Source organism: Quercus robur, chromosome 2 (assembly GCF_932294415.1).
Source record: "Quercus robur chromosome 2, dhQueRobu3.1, whole genome shotgun sequence".
NCBI classification, from domain to species: Eukaryota; Viridiplantae; Streptophyta; class Magnoliopsida; order Fagales; family Fagaceae; genus Quercus; species Quercus robur.
The window spans coordinates 13,377,070-13,395,385 of NC_065535.1; the positions used below are offsets into that span (position 1 = coordinate 13,377,070).

Consider the following 18,316-nt stretch of genomic DNA (forward strand, 5'->3'; position numbering starts at 1 on the left):
CTTTATTCAGAAAAAAATATATTAAAAATGGATCTCACAGCATTATTTACACATTTAAAAATTATTTTACTACAGTATTTTTAGTTTTCAATTTTCAATAAAATAAGTTGTATCCAAACGGATCTTTAATCACCGTTCCCCCCTAATATTTTTGACAGAAAATATATGCAATAATTCCAATCCTAAAAACAAAAGTTGCTATGGGTCAATGACTAGAATAGAGTACTGTAGTTGTAGGTCCTTAGCATGGCTGAGTAGTTTAGTACTTAAATTAAATATATTATAATTTGATAATAGTAATTAGTTAGTTGTTTGTTTAATTGATATTAGTGGCTTGGATAATTAAATTAAATTATCATTATAAACTTGTTTATTCTATCAATTTGAGGTATTGAGGTTAAAATTTTAATATTCAAGATTTCATATTTTGTAATAACTTATGGGGGGAAAGATCTACAATTAATGCAAAAATGACCTCTCATATTGTTTGCACCAATTTAGTTTACTATCAATTATAAGTGATTTTAGTGCAATGAAAGTGCATAAAAAAAAATCATATATCACACCATATAATAATTGTGTAGGCTTGTTAAAAATTTTAATTATGTAAATGTTTTTTGTTTTTCTTTGTTTGTTTGTTTTTTTTTTTTTTAATTTTTTGTAACTTTTTTAGAGTTACAGTTTATAAGCATGAGCTCACAAGTGGGGTGTACCCCCACCTTCTCCCTTCGTCGACTGATGGACCCGAAGGAGTGCCATCAAGCAACATACGAAGTGCAGATGCTAGGCCTTACCCATCAAGTAGTACACCTCACTTGTGAGCTCATGCTTATAAGCTGCAGGTGGAAGACATCTCTTCCCAATGTGGGATTGAGTAAATTCGTGCAGGTGACATCGGCCTTCTCTGCCCATTTCCAAAGCGAATAATACCTTCTAAGGAAGAGATTCAGTCCTCCACATTTATATTAATATATATATAATTAGGTCGGTAAAACCCAAATAAAATTAGAAGAAAAAACGAAGTAATAATGAAAAAGACAAATGTACAATATATGTCACATGATTATTAGTAATTAGTTTATCAGGCGGCTACTTTACGTCACCTTCACCTAGTTAATGAGGTGGTCATTTTCAATTCTTTATATTTTTTATTAGGCCACATGATTTTTTTTTTTCTTTTTGAGAATGTATTAGGCCACATGATTTGACATGCAAGCGATCTCTTTACTACACACACACAAAAAATATATATATATATATATATATGTTTGACAGTTTGACACGTTTGTGCATTCTATCAATGAGATAACAAAAATGACAAAATTGAAATGATTAAAATGATGGGCTAAATTAAAACCGTACAATTTAATTTCTGAAAAAGCAAGGTTCAGCAGATAGCACAATGATAAGTCCATAACAAAAGCATTTATGGTGTTTTATGTTTGTAATTGTTTCGGAGTCACCTTCAAACACTACCACTTCAAGTCCGAGCTGTGTTGCATAAAGTAATGATAAAAAAAATTTATTAGTTGACTACGTATAATTAAATATCACTTATAATTAAATACTTATAATTAATATGTGCTCCAACAATGAATTTTCAAAACTCAAAATCATATATTGCTTTGCTACAAAACTAGTTGAGATACTTAAAAACAAACTAACAAAAAAAAAAAAAAATCAGTTGATCAGATTAATATATATATATATATATTGCATCCTTTGGTGCACTTGCTCTTATAAAGTTGGCATTGACTCTATCATTATCAACTACAAATGTGGGAAGAGCTTTTTTTGTAAATATATATTGCATCCATTGGTGTACTTGCTCCTGTAAAGTTGGCATTGATTCTATTATTATCAACTACAAATGTGGAAAGAGCTTTTTTTTTTTTTTTTTTGTAATGAATATTGTAAGGAATCCGTTGATCCAATCAAAAATTATTGGTTTCTGTATCTACTATTTCAATATAGATGTATATTTGGTACATGAAATTATGAATATATATTCTACCAGCCCCTATTTTTATTTTATTTTTTAATATCACTTTTGATTACTAAATGGGAGATGGTTTAATGAACAGTTGACCTATCACATATATTAAGATATTATTTATAATATTCATGATAAGATAAGATGATTATGCAATATTTCCAAGGTCTGAAGACTAGTTGAGGACAATTGTATAATATATTGATTTGGAATAAAAACTCTTTATAGGGAATAATATTAAATTCGTGTATTGATTTTTTTTTTTTTTTTTTTCTAATCAGAGTTTACACCTACTAAACAAAATCATGTCTCCACCAATGAACATAATAGCATATATAAGCTATTCAAAGTTTCTTCTCCTTGATTGCATTTAGCTCTATGGTAATGGAAAATAAGTTTTGAACCCTACAAGGTCAAAAAAGATATAAAACTCATTCTTTCAAATTTCATTAAAGAAAGAAATGTTGATTTTAATGATGTTTTCCTTGTAGCACAAATTATTGCAATATTCGATGAAAGGACCTGCCAGATTCCTCTAATGGGAAATGAGATGGGGTATATGATAATTGATAATTGAGACATAATATAATAAGTTGGGGGGTCTGGCCAACTACTATGTCGCGACACTCTCTGTGTGTTATTGAATTGTCAAAAACAATTTGTAGGTTTGCAGATTAAATAATTACAAAACCAGCACCGGGTCCGGGGGAAAGGCAGGTGGGTGATGTCGTTAAGGTATTGAACTTCATTTGATTATTATTATTATTATTTTGGAGAAGAAGGATGTGAATTTTATTAATCTTTTGATTGATTTTACAGAGAAATTCACATTGTAATTATACTACTGAAGGTGTGGATATGACCAATTTGATCCTAGTTTAGACTCTGACTAACGGGTTGAATTGGGTCGGATTTGAGCCAGATGTGTGCGGATTATATTGCATGTGGGCTAAAAAAATGTTAAACTAAAATGAATTGTTATTGCTATTGTTGTCATCCTATGCTTTACCCTTCTTTTTTTCTTTTCCTTTTTTTGGTTAACACAAAATATATATATATATATATATATATTTAAACGCATTTTTTAAACTTATTTTCCCATATTTTTCAATATAATTAAAAAATAAATAGAATATTCAAAAGTAAAAGTTGAATAATACATGAAATCTTATGTTATAGTCCGATAATTAATTCTAAAAGTTTACTAGACCAATAATTCCCCCAAAAAAACAGTACGGCAAATGCAACATAAAATAAAGTTAAACTACTTATAAAAATTATTAAAATATATAGTGCTTTATGAATAAAAAAATAGCTTGCTAGGTAAAGAAAAGAAAATAATTTGGAACTAAATTTATAATGAAGTTACAAAAAAAAACTACTCAATGTTGCAATAGATTCGACATTAAAAATATTTATAAAGAGTGCACATCAAGTTAACAAATAACATCATTTTTATTTTCATCTATAATATAAAAAATAAAAAAGTCTAATATAATTTTAGCATTTAAATCAGGACTGGCTCAACAAATTTAAGAGCTTTAGGCGAAAACTTTAGGCGGGGCTTTTATTAATTATTTAAATATTAATTAGATAATATTTATTTAGCTTTTAATTTTTTTATATTTAGAATCTATTTATCATTCTCTTTAAGATACAAAATTACTAATTAAATTTTTACATTTAAGTTTCATTAACATTTCCTTTTAATATCACTTAATCTTTTAGTAAACATTTATAATTAAAATAAAACATGATCTATAATAGAAAAATCATTAATTTTCTGGAATAAAAAATTAACTATCACATAACTGAACAAATTAATTTTAATACAAAATATATTATCCTAAAATTGTAATTTAATTAAATTAAGACAGCACTCTACATATAACAAATTAATGACTTTCTAAATGGATGGGAAAAAAAAGCAAAAAATAATAATAATAATAATAATCACTAGATACTCTTTATGTAAACATGTAACTATAGTGTTGAAAATAGAAGCACTAAAATAAAGTGGAATGCTTTATGTAAACGTGTAACTATAGTGTTGATGTAAACGTGTAACTATAGTCTACAATTCCCATGGGTTATGACTTCTAATAACTCCGGCAGATTGACATGATTACTTTTTTTTTTTTTTTATAACTCCTGCAGATTGACATGATTACTTCTTTTTTTTTTTTTTTGAGAAAGGATTGACATGATAACTCATAGCATAGAAAAAAGTGGAATGCTTCCCAGCCATAAACGTGTAAAACTTGACAACTTGTACTTTGGAGAAAAATATTAAAAATTTTAAAAGTCTAGTAAAAAGACCTGGGCGGTGACTATGACTAGAGAGTGTTTAGTTCCAATTTCTAAACAAAAAAAAAAAAAAAAAGAAACCCAAATCAGTGAAACTCAGCAACAAGTAAAAAAAAAAAGAAAAAAAAAGAAAACCGTGTAGCAAGAAGAATAAAAAGAAAAGAAGAGCAAATAGAAGCAAACTTGAATGAAGATCAAAGAAGAGTAGCTAGCCAACAGCGAAGAATGCTATAAAAATAGAATCAAGATGGAGACAAGAGAGAAGCAAGGTGAGCAGGGAAAAAAAATACTAATCGATACTGTATTTGATTTCTTGAGATTTTAAGATGGAGAAAGGATTTTTTTTTTTATCTGTTTTTTCCTATAGATTCAAGTAATAAAAGTTAGTTTCTATCAATGAAGTTATTTATAAAGACATTGATTCAAATTTTAAATAGGAACATTATCTCTTCAATTCTATGTTTTGGGAAAGGGGGCTTAAATTTTTTTTTTTTTTTTTTTTGATAAACCACAGTTACAAAGGGGCCTAATTTTCTCTCTTCAAGCGTCCTTAATTTTCGCTCTTCATATCAATTTATTTCTATTAGTGGCGCCTTAAATTTTTTTCCTAGGTGAAGGAGCCGTAATTAATTTGCATTGAAGGCCTTCTTTTATTTGGGGCCTTAGGCCATTGTATCAATTGCTTCTATGATTGAGCCGACTCTTATGTAAATTTACATCAAAAAATGGTCAAATTAAAAATTATATTTTAAATTTTATCATAGAGACTTGACAAAAGGCAGATTGGATAAGTTGGGTTGAAATTGAATTCGTATAAAAAAAAAAAAAATAAAGAGGTTCCTAAATCCTAACTAAAAGGGTGGTCTTATCTCTTAATTTCAATGCAAAAAGTGTGTCTATGTTCATGTACAATAAATAGTGTGACTAGCATTAACTCAAAAAAAAAAAAAAAAAAAGTATTTACCCAAAACCAAAACGATTTTTATGCATGTATATTATTCATACGTACAGTCTTACATAGACAAAATCCATTATACTAGTACAGTCTAACAAAAAAGTAGGGCAGCTTTCATAAAGTACATCACAATCTAACAAAAAAGTTGAGCAGGCATCATAAATTACTTCACGTTCTTATTGTTGACTTCTTACCCTATATGCCCACTTTTTGGCCTCCTAGTACATGCTCATCAAGGAAAGGGGATCTTCCATTGTCTCTCCAAAACTGAAAAGGTACATGCAATCAAGAATAAGATAGAGAGTTCAAGGGGAAAGGGCAAAATGAGCCTCTTGAATCACTTTCTAAATAAATGTTGTGATAGCCTAGGCACCAAAGAAGCTGGTGCCCAAATCTGAGTTCCCAAAGTTCAGCCTATATATATATGAAAAGTGGTCCCCAGAGTAAGTGAGATGTTATATATGTTTAACTTTGGAAATGGAATTATGGAATTATGGAAGAATGAAGAATACAAGCTCTAAAAAGTTTGCTCGAGCAAAATGATCGCTTAAGTGAATTTACAAATGAAAGGATTGGCATTTTTTTCCCTAAATTTTACAGTTCTATTAATAATTTGCAAACTGATTAATAGAACTCTGCACCCAAAAAAAAAAAAAAAAAAAACCCTAAATGAGATTTTTTTTCATATAAAATAGAAATTTTACTTTAGTCTAATCTAAGTATATATATATATATATATATATATATATACATACGTGTGTGTGAAGCTCCTCCTTCTTGGAAACTTGAATCCCAACTGTTACCCTCCTCCTCCACCCTAAAAGAATTTTGTACTTATAAAGTAACCATCACGCTAATAATGCACAGTGGTGAAGGTTGATTATTCTTAACAATTTGGAAATTGTATTAAGAGTTGTTTCTCTTCAATAGTAAACTTTCGTGGTGTCTTTCAATTAGTATCTCTTTGTTGGTTATAAATATAATCTTATTCTGTTTTTTACTGCAATTATTACACACATTCAAACAAAAATTCATAAAATTTATTCAGAATTACTAATACGTAAAATTTGATCTTGATTTATCAGGAGACAATTTGCATGTTACCCTTTAACAAACTCTTTGAGTGGGGAAAATATTGTCTTAAAGAAACTGGTGCATCACATGCACCTTTATGCCTACTTCATTTTGTTCTCCTTGTTCCATTGTCCCCTCTTATTTCCTAGCACGAGAAACCCTTTACCATACTCATCCCTTATTATTCTCCCCTGCGGACCAGGGGTCCCTCTACTAAAAACGAATTACTATTTTTATTGTCTATGCCATTTTTTCTCGGAGTTTTGCTACAGGCCAAAGAGTTGTGCTACATTTCTCATAATTCTTCACAAAAATATTTCACACTCACCTCACTAGGACACCACAACACAAAAAACAGTTTCAATAAAAAAGACACTGACAATTTTGGATTCACCAGACTTACAAAGTCTATCTGGGAACATATTACAATCTTTTACAAGTCATGATTGAATGGAATAGATTGGGGATTTGTAATCATCTTTGCCTACAATTTTACCTCTATACGCACCCAATTAAAACTCTGCAAGTACAATAGCTAGGTAGAATATGACCTTGAATTTTGCAAAAGGGTTTGCAGGAAACTTTAATTCCCAATTATGTAACTATTACAACAAGAACAAGATTAATATTACAAGCATATAAATTGTAAGTTTTCAAGTATTTCTACATGCTGAAGCTGCATTTTATTGCGCCTCTTATTGATGTGCTATAACAAATGCAACATCCACACAGCACCACCAAGTTGTGAGCATCAACAATAATGTTTTCTTGGTTAAAAAATGCACAAAACTGAGAGCCTTCTTGAGTCCATTGGTTTGCTCCCCTTCTCAACCACCACCCCAGAAATCCATGTCCTCACCACCTCAATAGACAACCCAAAAAAGAGTTGGCGGGCTGCTTGAGTAAAATATTAAGCACGCCTCTGCCGATTGATTCCAAACCCAAAACCCTGAACCCTAAAATCGCTTTCAGCTTAGAATTGTACACTACTGGAGAAGGTTTGGCCAAACGCCCAATTGGATGGCACAATGTCCGGGAACAGTTTGATTTCTCCATCAGTAGTGATGACCTTGAAAGACAGAGATTGGCCATTAAGATAGGCATTGGATTGCCAATTAGCTCCCCAATTTCTTGACATTGCCATCCAATCAGTTCCTGAGCCTTTGATGTACATAGATTGAATAGATCCAGCCCCTGCCACATTAGTAACTAAAACAAGCTCAAAATAGTCTCTTCCATTTATGGTGAATCTAACTCCACCATGTTTCTTGCATGGAACCCTGCACCATCAAAATCAAAAAAAGCATAAGATAAACATTCCATTGGAACCTTACACATTAACAAGATAGAAGAAATAAAATGAGAACACATTTTTCACTACAACTACATGGCCCTATGGTGATCAAAGGCGAGTCACTTTCACTTGGGTCCACCACTAACACCACTTTTATTATGTACCAATCATAACAGGTTATGTCAATAGTTGTAAAAAAAAAAAAAAAAATAGTCTCTGGACTTATTGATATGGCAAAACAGAAAATAAACGAAGTTATATACAACCTTTGGAACAATACGGGCACAATCCCTCCTTTGTAAATACCAATCTTTTCCCAGGCAGGCTGAGCCATATCGAAATGCTGGAGAGGTGGGTTGCACCATCCTCCATTATTGCTGGGAAGATCATAGTTAGGAGGGCAGAAGTTTGTAGCAGTGACTGTCACTGATACTCCTTTCCTACACCACTGGTTATCACTTGTATAGTCACATATGATCCTGTAGCATTGCCCACATGAACCTCCATCATTGAACAATGCAGTACTCAAGGCCGCAGTCCTAGTCCCATACCCTGTAGAATATAAGTTCCCATATCCACAAGCTCCTCCTGTAGCCATAACAAAGAATTCATTAAGATTCAGCCTTGCAAAGTAAATTACAAAACGAATACCTTATTAAATTGGAGCTAACATACCCATAGTTCCTGAGGCATCACTGCCACCATAAAAGGTAGCATGACCTTTAGTCCACGCGGAAGGCGAAAATGCATTGGCATAGATAGAAAAATAGCCTAATCCAAACAAGATTGCTAATACAAATATGATTTTCTCCATTCCTTGCTAGACCAAGTACCCAATAGACAAATGTAAGCGACGTAGAGAACAGATGGGGAGAAGAGGGTTGTGTATATAACTATGTATCTATGTTTATTTTCATTTCCAAGTAAAAGTGCTGCCTCTATAAATAAGGGGACCAGACTCAAAAATGCAACAACCTCACATGTGACCACTGGAAACAGAGAGAACCCAGATGTTTTATTTAATTATGAATTTTCTGTGGGAGCCTGAAGAATTCTGAACCTCATTCAATTATTCCCACGTTCTCTAACTCTTACTTGCCTCTCACACCCACATGCTTTCCCCAACAGAAGGGCCGTGAATAAATCAAAATCCACAAACTAATTACTCTAATTCTTTTTTCTTTATCATTTTTTTTTTCCCACAAATTTCTTTAATGTTGGTTGATTCTACCTAAAGATAAGATGACATAGATTCAATGACTTTTTTTGAAGGTATATTTTTGCTTAGATCATGTCATACAAACTCACATGGCAATACCTTGACGCATATGATACAGAGCATTATTCTTCATGTGCTTGGCACATGACCCTTTTGACATTTAGATGGGGATGAGTTGTGATATGTTGATAACAAGGTTTTTAGGTCTCGTACAAAGCATCTCCATCGCCGCCATTGATAAGAATAGTGTTCACTTTGGATTATGGACTGGCAGCCAGATAAAGGGCCCCCTCATTCAGATTGAAAAAAAAAAAAAAAAAGGTATTATTCTCATTCCCAATCGGGAAAGTTAAAGCAAATCTTACTATACTTTTCACCTCATTTTGAAAGTAATTCTGAAGATAAAAATTTGGATCTACTACCATAGTACCATTGAATCAAATTTGCCATGTGATAAAGTATCACCGTCACGCAAAGACGTGAAAATGTTCTTTTGGCAAGTGCAAATAATTTAAAAGGCAAAAACAACTGGCCATGATTAGCGCCAGTCCTAAGAATCTTGAAAACAAAAAATTAGTACTAATTGATAAAGAGATGGAAATGGCAATCATTTGAAGTATTCGAAGTCCTTGAGGCGGTTCGCACATTCACACTACAAAGGTGGTTTATCAAATATAAATTATGAAGCATAACCCAATTTAAGGGATCATAGGGTTATAAATTTTTAATTTCAAGTGATTGAAGAAAGAAAGTCATCCATTTAGAAAAACAAAACAAACCAAAAAGAAAGTCATATCGAGCACATGACAGAGTAGACCAATCTGTGGTGAAATCGTATGCTACTATTTCGGAAAATTGTACGACAGCAGAGACTATAGTACAAACTCTAGGATGGTCAAATGAAAATACTTTAGATAGTCCAATTGCTTTACGAAGGGATTGATCGTTTTTTCCTCAGTAGCGGCCTTTATTACTACCATTATGTTTGTTTCGGCATTAATGTTTTTTGAAAAATAATTCATTTTTTAGAGAGCATTTTTTTAAAAATTATTTCATTTTCTGATGTTTGGTAACAACCTTAAAAATGGGTTTGAGAATGTTTTTTAGTATTTAGTATTCACAGTTTTTATAACATTTCTTGTATAATTTAAAACATGTATAATATATGTATTGTTTAAACCCACCTAATGTAATCAATATAGATAAAATAAAATAACCAAGAATGAATTTGGTTTTAAACTAAAATTTTGACAACAGATACAATTAAAATTAGCTATCCAATTTTCATGATCTCAAATACTCATTTTGCTCATATATATGAACGGTAACGTACATAATATATATAAACCATACTTCTTATAATTCAAAATAACCATTATAACCTTAAGTTCCATTTTAAATAATTCAAAATGCCACATATGCCAAATAGTTTTACTGGCAAACTAATCAAGTACAAATAGTTTGATAAATATACCAAAAATTGTTATTGAACCGTTCACCGATTTGTGAGGAGAAAAAAAAAATAAAAACCTTATTAAAGAACGGTGTTAAGAGGAGAAGAAATAGGGAGAAAAAAGAAAAGAGAGGTAGATAGAGAGAGAAATCTGTGGGAAGAGAAGATGCCAAAGGGGGTGATAGTAAGAGTGTGAGAAGAGAGAAAAAACAAAGGGAGGAGAAGAAGTGAGAGAGTTTATTGTGAGAAATGCTAAATGAGCGAAAGAAAATATTTTTTCCTAAGTCAGAAGAAGATAATATTTATAGGAGTTATGCACTGTGTGAGAGAGAGATTGTTTTACTAAAAAAAAAAAATTTGGAAAACAATCTATAGAAAATAAGCCGTATTTTTATAAGAGTTTTCCGTTGACCAATTTTCTTTTATGCTACCAAACACTGAAAAATGTGGAAAACTATCTTTATAGAAGGTTTTCCAGCGAAACAAACAGAGCATATGATTAAATTATGTATCTATGCCATATTGGATCACACACTGTTCCCCAGAGAAAAAAAAAAATTAGTGATTTCACTAATGATAGAAAATCAGAAAAAGTAATTTCAAAGGTACATGGCTTCACTAAATAGTAATTGCAGTAAACACACTTGTAGTTTGACCTAAAATCATTTTACCTACCTGTGATTTGAAAAGTATCACTTTATCCACCTGAAGTTCGCTCCGTTAAGATTTCATAATACACCTTTGTTAAAAATAAGGGTAAATGTATATTTTTAATCCAATTTTATATCTCTTCTCCCAAAACGAAAATAACATAAAAATAAAAGAGAAAACAAGATCAAAAAGTTCCTTTTGTAAAAATTATAAAGACTTAGTTGAAGAACTTCATTGGAACACATAAACTCAAGTTTTTTTTTTTTTTTTGGGGAAGGAAATCTCAATTATATTAAATTATGAAGAAAAGTGTACAACAAAATTCAAAAATATTTTGGGTTTGTTGTCTTCTATTGATGATGTTTCTATCAAAGGCTTCCGTTCTTTGTCTTCTTCCTCATACTTATTTTTTGTGCATGAACTAAGGAATTTATTAAAATCAAAGCATAACAGAGTTTACAACATGACGACAGGGAGGATCAACAATTTCCACCACAATTTCAAAAGCTTTGATTTCTAACATCCAAGATCTCACTCACACAAAGCCACTAGATATACATTGGCAGCACCCAAGGGGAGGATTGGCAAAGCTTGACCAAGGGAATAGAGATATGAGAGAGGAAGGTTTCAAAGCCAAACAACAAACCCACCAGAAAAAATCACAACATCATGAATAGTAGTCAGTAGAATAAAAATTACTTGATTTGCTAGGTATAGTAGAAGAAAAGTGAAAATTTCAAATCTAAACAACAACCCAAAACCCACGAAATCACTAGATCCACCACAATGTGACCCACCAAAAGCAAGATCTCGAACCTCTAGTAACCAAACTCTAGATCACATGCCAATCTATTTCCCAAACCCCTAATATGCTACTTCACTAACATGGCCACCATTTCAATATCAAACCAAGTTTATCCAACCATTGGTCCCACTTCCTAAAACACCATCTAAACGCCATAGAATTTCCCTCTGCCATTGCAAGTTTGTGAGGTGTGAAAACAGAGAGAAATGCCTATATTATTAGTAGAAATAGACAAAAGTTTCTTTTTTTTTTTTTTTTTTTTTTTTTTGGTATACAGACAATTCACTAAAGATTAAGAAAATACATCAAGATCAGTATAGATTTTGTCAACAAATATTCCATTACAATCCTCATCCAAACTAGTCCTAATGATCTCAGGTGGATGATCAAAATGAACCAAGCATAAATCCTGATCCAACCCCACCTTAACCAACATGTCTGCACAATGGTTTGCCTCCCGATAGTATTGTTTAAATTGGATTTGTTGGAACTGCATCATCAGCTGCCTGCAATCATCCAAAATGGGAGATATAATATTTCCCTCATAGTTTGGGTTCCCAAATACATCAACAATTGATTTGGCATCAATTTCAACAATAATGAAGTGTATATTCAATCTGCAGCATAGTGCTAGTCCATCCCTAATGCCCTACAGTTTAGCTGCATAACTAGTAGTTAACCCAATATTCCTTGAGAAATCAGCAAGCCATGCGCCGTGTTCATCCTTGATCATCCCCCCACACCCTGCTAGACCAAGTTTCCTGCAGCAACCCCATCCGTGTTAAGCTTAGCTCATCCAAGTGGTGGCTTCTCCCATCACACCCTCTTGATAATGTGGCGTGACAGTGCTCTCGGGGGTGAGACACAACACATAAACTCCATTGCTTGGTTTTGGATAACAACCACCAAGTTAAGGTTTTGCATTTTCCTATTGAAGACAAAATCATTCCTATACTTCCATATGTTCCAAATAGCAAAAGGAAAAAGAATTTTCAAGGGGGTTTTCCAACAGGCTGGTTGGTATTCAATCTACCATTTAAGTTTAACCAATTTAGCAGTTTGGAAGTCCAGAACCCGTGATTGTTCTTCTACACACCAATCTACCTCCACACCAATTGAACCCGAGGACAGTCCCTTAAGGCATGCAAGATAGATTCAACTTCCCTATTGCAAATGGGACAATTTTCATCTTCTACCACTCCTCTTCTTATGAGACATTCTTTTAACAGCAATGCTATTGTGAGCACATTGCCATAAAAAAGATTTGATGCGAGGAAGAGTCGGAGCTTTCCAAATCCAACTTGTTGTAAATGTTGCAGTTTCCTCCCTACCCATAGCAAGTTTATATGCACTCTTTAAATCAAAGCTACCCTTCAGGTTCTCAACCCATGCAAGCTTATCACCACTTCTACCTGTTAGTGACAAAGGAGTGGCTTGAAGCACATGCTTTATCTCTGAGGGAAAATCAAAAGACACTCGGTTCCAATCAAGTCCTGAATCCACCATGATATCTTTGATGGCCCAACTGGCAACCTCTCGGGTTAAGGGGCCCTATATAAGGTGTCTTAAAGGACCTTGTTTCATTCACTTCCCATGCCAGAAGCTTAGCATGCTATCCCTCCCTACCATCCAAATACTCCCTTTAGTAAAAACTTCTCTTCCTTTTTTGATTGCTGTCCAAACCTGTGAGTAAGGCAGCTTGTCTACATTGGCTGCATTTAACCTCCTGTTATTGCAGTATTTTGCTTGTAGGACTTTGGACCATGGTGCATCCTTTTCAGTGTTAAGCCTCCAATTGAGCTTGGCAAGCATGGCTATGTTTCTTCCCCTAGTTGTTTGCAATCCTAGACCCCCATCTTTTTTAGGTTTGGTCACTTTATGCCACCCAACCCAATGTATCTTCCTCGTTGACTCTGTTGTGCCCTAAAGAAAGTTTCAGTTCACTCCATCTATGCCATCCAAAATTCTCCTTGGCAGCAAGTTACATTGCATGACATAGGATGGGATTGCAGGTGTGGAAGCCTGAATGAGCACATTTTGCCCTGCTAAGGACAGTAAATTGGCCTTCCAACCCGCAAGTTTCTGCTTCACTCTATCCAAAATGAAATTAAACTCGTTGGAAGAGGACCCCGAAACCTTCAAAGGGATCCCTAAATATTTTCTAATCTTTGGAGTGGAGGTAAAACCAAGAACATCACTAAGAGATTCTCTAGTGTCAATGTCAACATTGGGTAAAAAGAAAACTCTAGATTTTGCTTCACTCACCGATTGACCCGACAAGCTACAAAAAACATCTAATACATCTCTGATAGCTATACAATTGGTAAGATCCTCTTTGGCAAAGAAAACGATGTCATCTGCAAAAATCAAGTGGGAAAAAGCCGGGCCGCTTTGTGAGACTTTAACTGGCTGCCACAAATTCTCTTTACATTTCTCCTCGACTAACTGCCCAAGGAACTCCATGCAAAGGATGAAGAGGTATGGGGATAAAGGGTCCCCTTGCCTTATCCATCTTGAGGGATAAATCGGGTCTAGTGCATCTCCATTGACCAAAATAAAGGTAGAGACCATTGAAATATAGCTCATAATAATGTCAATAAGATTCATAGGAAGATTAATTCTAAACAGCATGTCTCTTATAAAGCTCCATTCCAATGCTAATCTTTTCCTCATCCGTGAGCTTGGCTTGCCATTGGGAAGACATGGGAGCTATCCGAGGTACACAAGTGAAGGAAGAAGTGAAAGTATCCATAAATCCTGCCCTAATGAACTCCTTGATTCCATTCTCCTCATTAATCCAATCCCCAACAGAATTTTTAATTGCCAAAATCTTATTCCTTTTCCTTCTCACCAGGGTTGAAACATGATAAAAAGTGGTATTTCTATCCCCTTGTATCATCCAATTAACCCGAGACTTAAGAGCCCATAGTTCCTCCTTCTGACTAAGAATAGTATCAAACTCCTTTACCAACTCTTTTTTCAAGATTTAGGAGAAAAGTTGACAACTTTATGGACACTGCTCACTAAATGCCTTTCAACCTCGCTAGAATATTCTTTTTCTTGACAAAAATATTACCAAAATGTCGCATGTTCCAAATGGTAGCCTCCTTGGTAAAAAGCTCAATTGCTTCTCTAAGATTGTGAGGTTGTCTCCAAGACTGTGTACCAATACTCGGAAAGGTGGGGTCTGTCAACCAGCAGGTTTGGAACTTGAACAGCCTTTCTCTCTCCCTAGTTGCTCTAGGAAGCAATTCAAGCATAATCGAACAGTGATCGGAATGACACCTTGTGAGGTGTATGACTCTAGCTTCAGGATAAAGTAAGAACCAGCTAGGATTAACGAAAAACCTATCCAACCTTACTTGAATAAGAGCTTGGACTTCCCTTTTATTAATCCAAGTGAAGCATGGCCCAGAAAACCCAATGTCCATCATGTTGCAATTATCCAAACACTCTTTGAAATGTAGTGAACTATTTACCCCAAAAGCCCTACCCCCAAACTTATCCTCAGCTGTAAGACTTTCATTAAAATCACCCACAATAACCCAAGGCATATCATGAAGCTCAGCTACTTTATTTAAGTTATTCCATAATATGTGCACTTCTAGGACTAGCATAAATTGCAGTAAATAACCAGCTGGAGTTAGAGTTCAATACCTTAACCATGGCATGAATCTCTTGTTCAATACTTGACAGCGGTTTAACCTCCACTCTATCAGAGTTCCAGAGCATCCAAAGCCCACCAGCATATCCAATAGTATCCGTACGGATCACACCATCAAATGGGAGTTGATCAGTAATCTCTTTAGCCCGCTCACCACCAACTTTAGTTTCCATCAGAACTAATATGGCCGGATTGTGAATTGGAATTAATTCTCTGACGTGACCTTGGAAGGTGGGCTTCAGAGCTCCCCTACAATTCCATATAATGACATTCATGAGGAAAATGTGCCTGGAGGTGGGGCCTTCATCAAAAGGAGGCATCGGCTTAGCCTCCTCCCTCACATATCATCTGATCTGCTTTAGCATCTCCTTCATCTACCCCTCCCCTGTGAACAATGTCAGATTGCATTGAAGCACTCCCATTTTCAGTTCTTGAGATATCACAAAAAGACTAAACAGCAGGGTCGGCTAAAAGACTTTAAAGATCTTTGTCGTGTGCTTGTTTCCCTTGAGGACGGTAGCCATTGGTTGCCTCTCCATCAATCTTCTCCCTGTCAGACTCTCCGAAATCTCGATTACAATTCCCTCTAAACTTAAAGTTCGCCTCTGGCTAGGCCAAAGTTGCAAACTGAGCTTCAACCAGAGCTCTTAAGTTTGGTATCTCATCACCTCTCTATTCGGACTTATCATCACTCCCATTGATAGACGTGGACTTTAGTGTAAGGTGGTTGACGGCTTGAAAGTTTGTTGAAGAAGATTGGGAATTTCCAGTGGCATCAATCGGATTGTGTTGTAGTGCCCTAGCTCTTGCAAGGGCTTTTTTCCCTTTAACAGAAGCTTTAGTATTGACCCTACTAGAGCTACCATCTACTTTAGCCCATTCCCTCCCATAATCTATATCAGCTCTAGATGGGCTTTGAGTTGCAGAAGATGGGCTTTGAATTGCCAAATCTTGGGCCACATGAGTTGAGGTAATGCCTATCCTTTGGATAACCTGTGCAAATTGGGCTTCATTAATATTTTTTGAAGGCATAAGCTTTCTCTTAGCCTCCTTGACAGGCCCATCATTGGCCTTAAAATTCCCCGTGTTGTTACTGATCCTAGCCTCATTCACGCTCTTCCTTAACTCTTGTCTAAGCCGACCATTATCTAGCACCGCATAGGTCCCTCCACTACCATGAGATTTTGTCCCATTATTTCTACGCACAACAACATTCCAAGGTCCGTACGTACCGTCCTGCAAATCCTCATGCACACTCTTATGCACGACCTTGCTGGGCCCCCCTTCTTCTTTGGTGTTGTCAAACGCATGCAAATCGCATGCATGATGCCTCAATCCCTCAACCTCCTCTGTTCCCACCTCCCTCGACCATGGCTCTGGTCAGATTGTATATGGGCAACTTTCTTTCCAATGGCCAATTCAACCGCAAGAAAAACATAATCTCTGAAGCCCTTCATAACACACAACTTGCTCAAATTTTCCAATCAACACTGCCGTGACCAAGGGTTTATCCACATCAACTTGGACACAGATCCTTGCATATCTGCCTCTCATTTTCGTGGCAATATGGGAGTCTACCCTCAAAACATGTCCAATAGATTTACCAATGTGCAACAAAGCTTCGAAGTTATGGTATTCAATAGGGAGTTCATTTAGCCGTATCCACGCAGCTACTAAGTTGACATTTACCGATGCTGGACAGAAATTTGGCTCCCATGGTCGAATGGAGAGAAAGTGTTATCCAATGAACCGAGGCCCCTTCTTGAGTATAGACTCATAGTCATCTTTCAATGAGAAGCGAGTGAGAAAAAACCCATTCTCTAAGTCAACACAATCCAGCCTACTAGCGGGTTTCCATAAGGCAAAAAGCCTATTATGGAGGAAGTTTAGTCCCACCAATCTGCCATAGACCTTCACAATAAGGGCTTTCGACCATGGTGTTCGAATATGTTGTTTAAACTCCTTGGAGAATTTAACAGCAACCAAGCCTTGATGCAAGTTTTCAACTTCTTCATCCGAATCCGCATCATCATCCATGGCCTCTCCAAAACAAAAAGCCTGAGTGTATGCTCCAGGGATATCGCCAACGACCTTATCCTTGAATGAGGTTGCTCCATTCCATGGCCCACAGTTAGGTGAAGAAGATCCCAAGCCTGGTCCTTCCCTGTATCCTGCATGATTCACGTCTTTCACTTTCTTGTTGCTACGAGCTAGCTCTTCTTGTTCTTCTCGTGAAAGGGAAAGGGAAGAGGAGTTCATTTCAAAACATGTAGGCATAAGGTATTCCCGTAGGCCCATATAGACAAGAGTTGCTTTGCTGAATGTATGGTACAAAATGCAATGACTTTCTCTTAGATAATATTACTTTAACAACAAAAGGTTCTCCATTTTTGTTTTTTGTGAAAAGTTAGTGTATTACGTTGAAATTAGGTGTTTGTTCCATTAAAGTTCTTTATTAAAAAGTACAACAATTTTTACAAATATGACTTTTTGATCTTGTTTTTATTGGTTTTGTTATGTTTTAACAGAGAGAGTGATGAGATGAGCTATGGAATCCTAACAAAGTAAATCTCGATGGATAAATTGTCACTTTTCAAACTATGGGTAGGCAAAGTAATTTACCATAGATGGGTTTACTATTAAATTATGTATCTATACCATATTGGATCACACGCTGTTCCCCAATAAAAAAAAGTGATTTCACTAATGACTGCAAAACAGAAAAAGTGATTTACAAGGTACATGGCTTCACCAAATACTAAAGGACACTCACACAAGTTGCCCGGACTTCTCTTTGGAACCAAAATACACCCAGTATACTGGCATGTACTTGCCAAAAACAATTTTCTACTTCATAAATGAAGAACCATGACATGTCAGGCTTACCTTTAAGCCAAGAAG

At 34.8% G+C, this 18,316-nt stretch overlaps 2 protein-coding genes across 2 annotated transcripts; both read right to left on the reverse strand.

The window, feature by feature from the left end:
• Positions 1-6,886: 6,886 nt before the first annotated feature.
• On the reverse strand, positions 6,887-8,692 carry LOC126712459 (expansin-A11). Its single transcript, XM_050411786.1, has 3 exons — positions 8,299-8,692; positions 7,890-8,211; positions 6,887-7,609 (listed from the first exon to the last, which is right to left on the reverse strand). The coding sequence occupies exons 1-3, from the start codon at positions 8,435-8,437 to the stop codon at positions 7,303-7,305; spliced, it is 768 nt and encodes a 255-aa protein (XP_050267743.1). The 5' UTR covers positions 8,438-8,692; the 3' UTR covers positions 6,887-7,302.
• Positions 8,693-14,371: 5,679 nt separating this feature from the next.
• LOC126695106 (uncharacterized) lies at positions 14,372-15,305 on the reverse strand. Its single transcript, XM_050391741.1, has 2 exons — positions 14,828-15,305; positions 14,372-14,724 (listed from the first exon to the last, which is right to left on the reverse strand). Exons 1-2 carry the CDS (start codon positions 15,303-15,305, stop codon positions 14,372-14,374), a joined length of 831 nt encoding a protein of 276 aa, XP_050247698.1.
• Between the last annotated feature and the right edge of the window lie 3,011 nt (positions 15,306-18,316).

Excerpts from the sequence above, each read along its gene's own strand:
- LOC126712459 (XM_050411786.1), bottom strand. The coding sequence starts at position 8,437 with ATGGAGAAAATCATATTTGTATTAGCAATCTTGTTTGGATTAGGCTAT. Across the intron at positions 8,212-8,298 it reads TGATGCCTCAGGAACTATGG|GAGGAGCTTGTGGATATGGG; the intron begins GTATGTTAGCTC and ends TTATGGCTACAG. Across the intron at positions 7,610-7,889 it reads GTGCCCGTATTGTTCCAAAG|GGTTCCATGCAAGAAACATG; the intron begins GTTGTATATAAC and ends TTGATGGTGCAG.
- LOC126695106 (XM_050391741.1), bottom strand. The coding sequence starts at position 15,305 with ATGCCTTGGGTTATTGTGGGTGATTTTAATGAAAGTCTTACAGCTGAG. Across the intron at positions 14,725-14,827 it reads TTGGAACATGCGACATTTTG|AGTTGGTAAAGGAGTTTGAT; the intron begins GTAATATTTTTG and ends TCTTGAAAAAAG.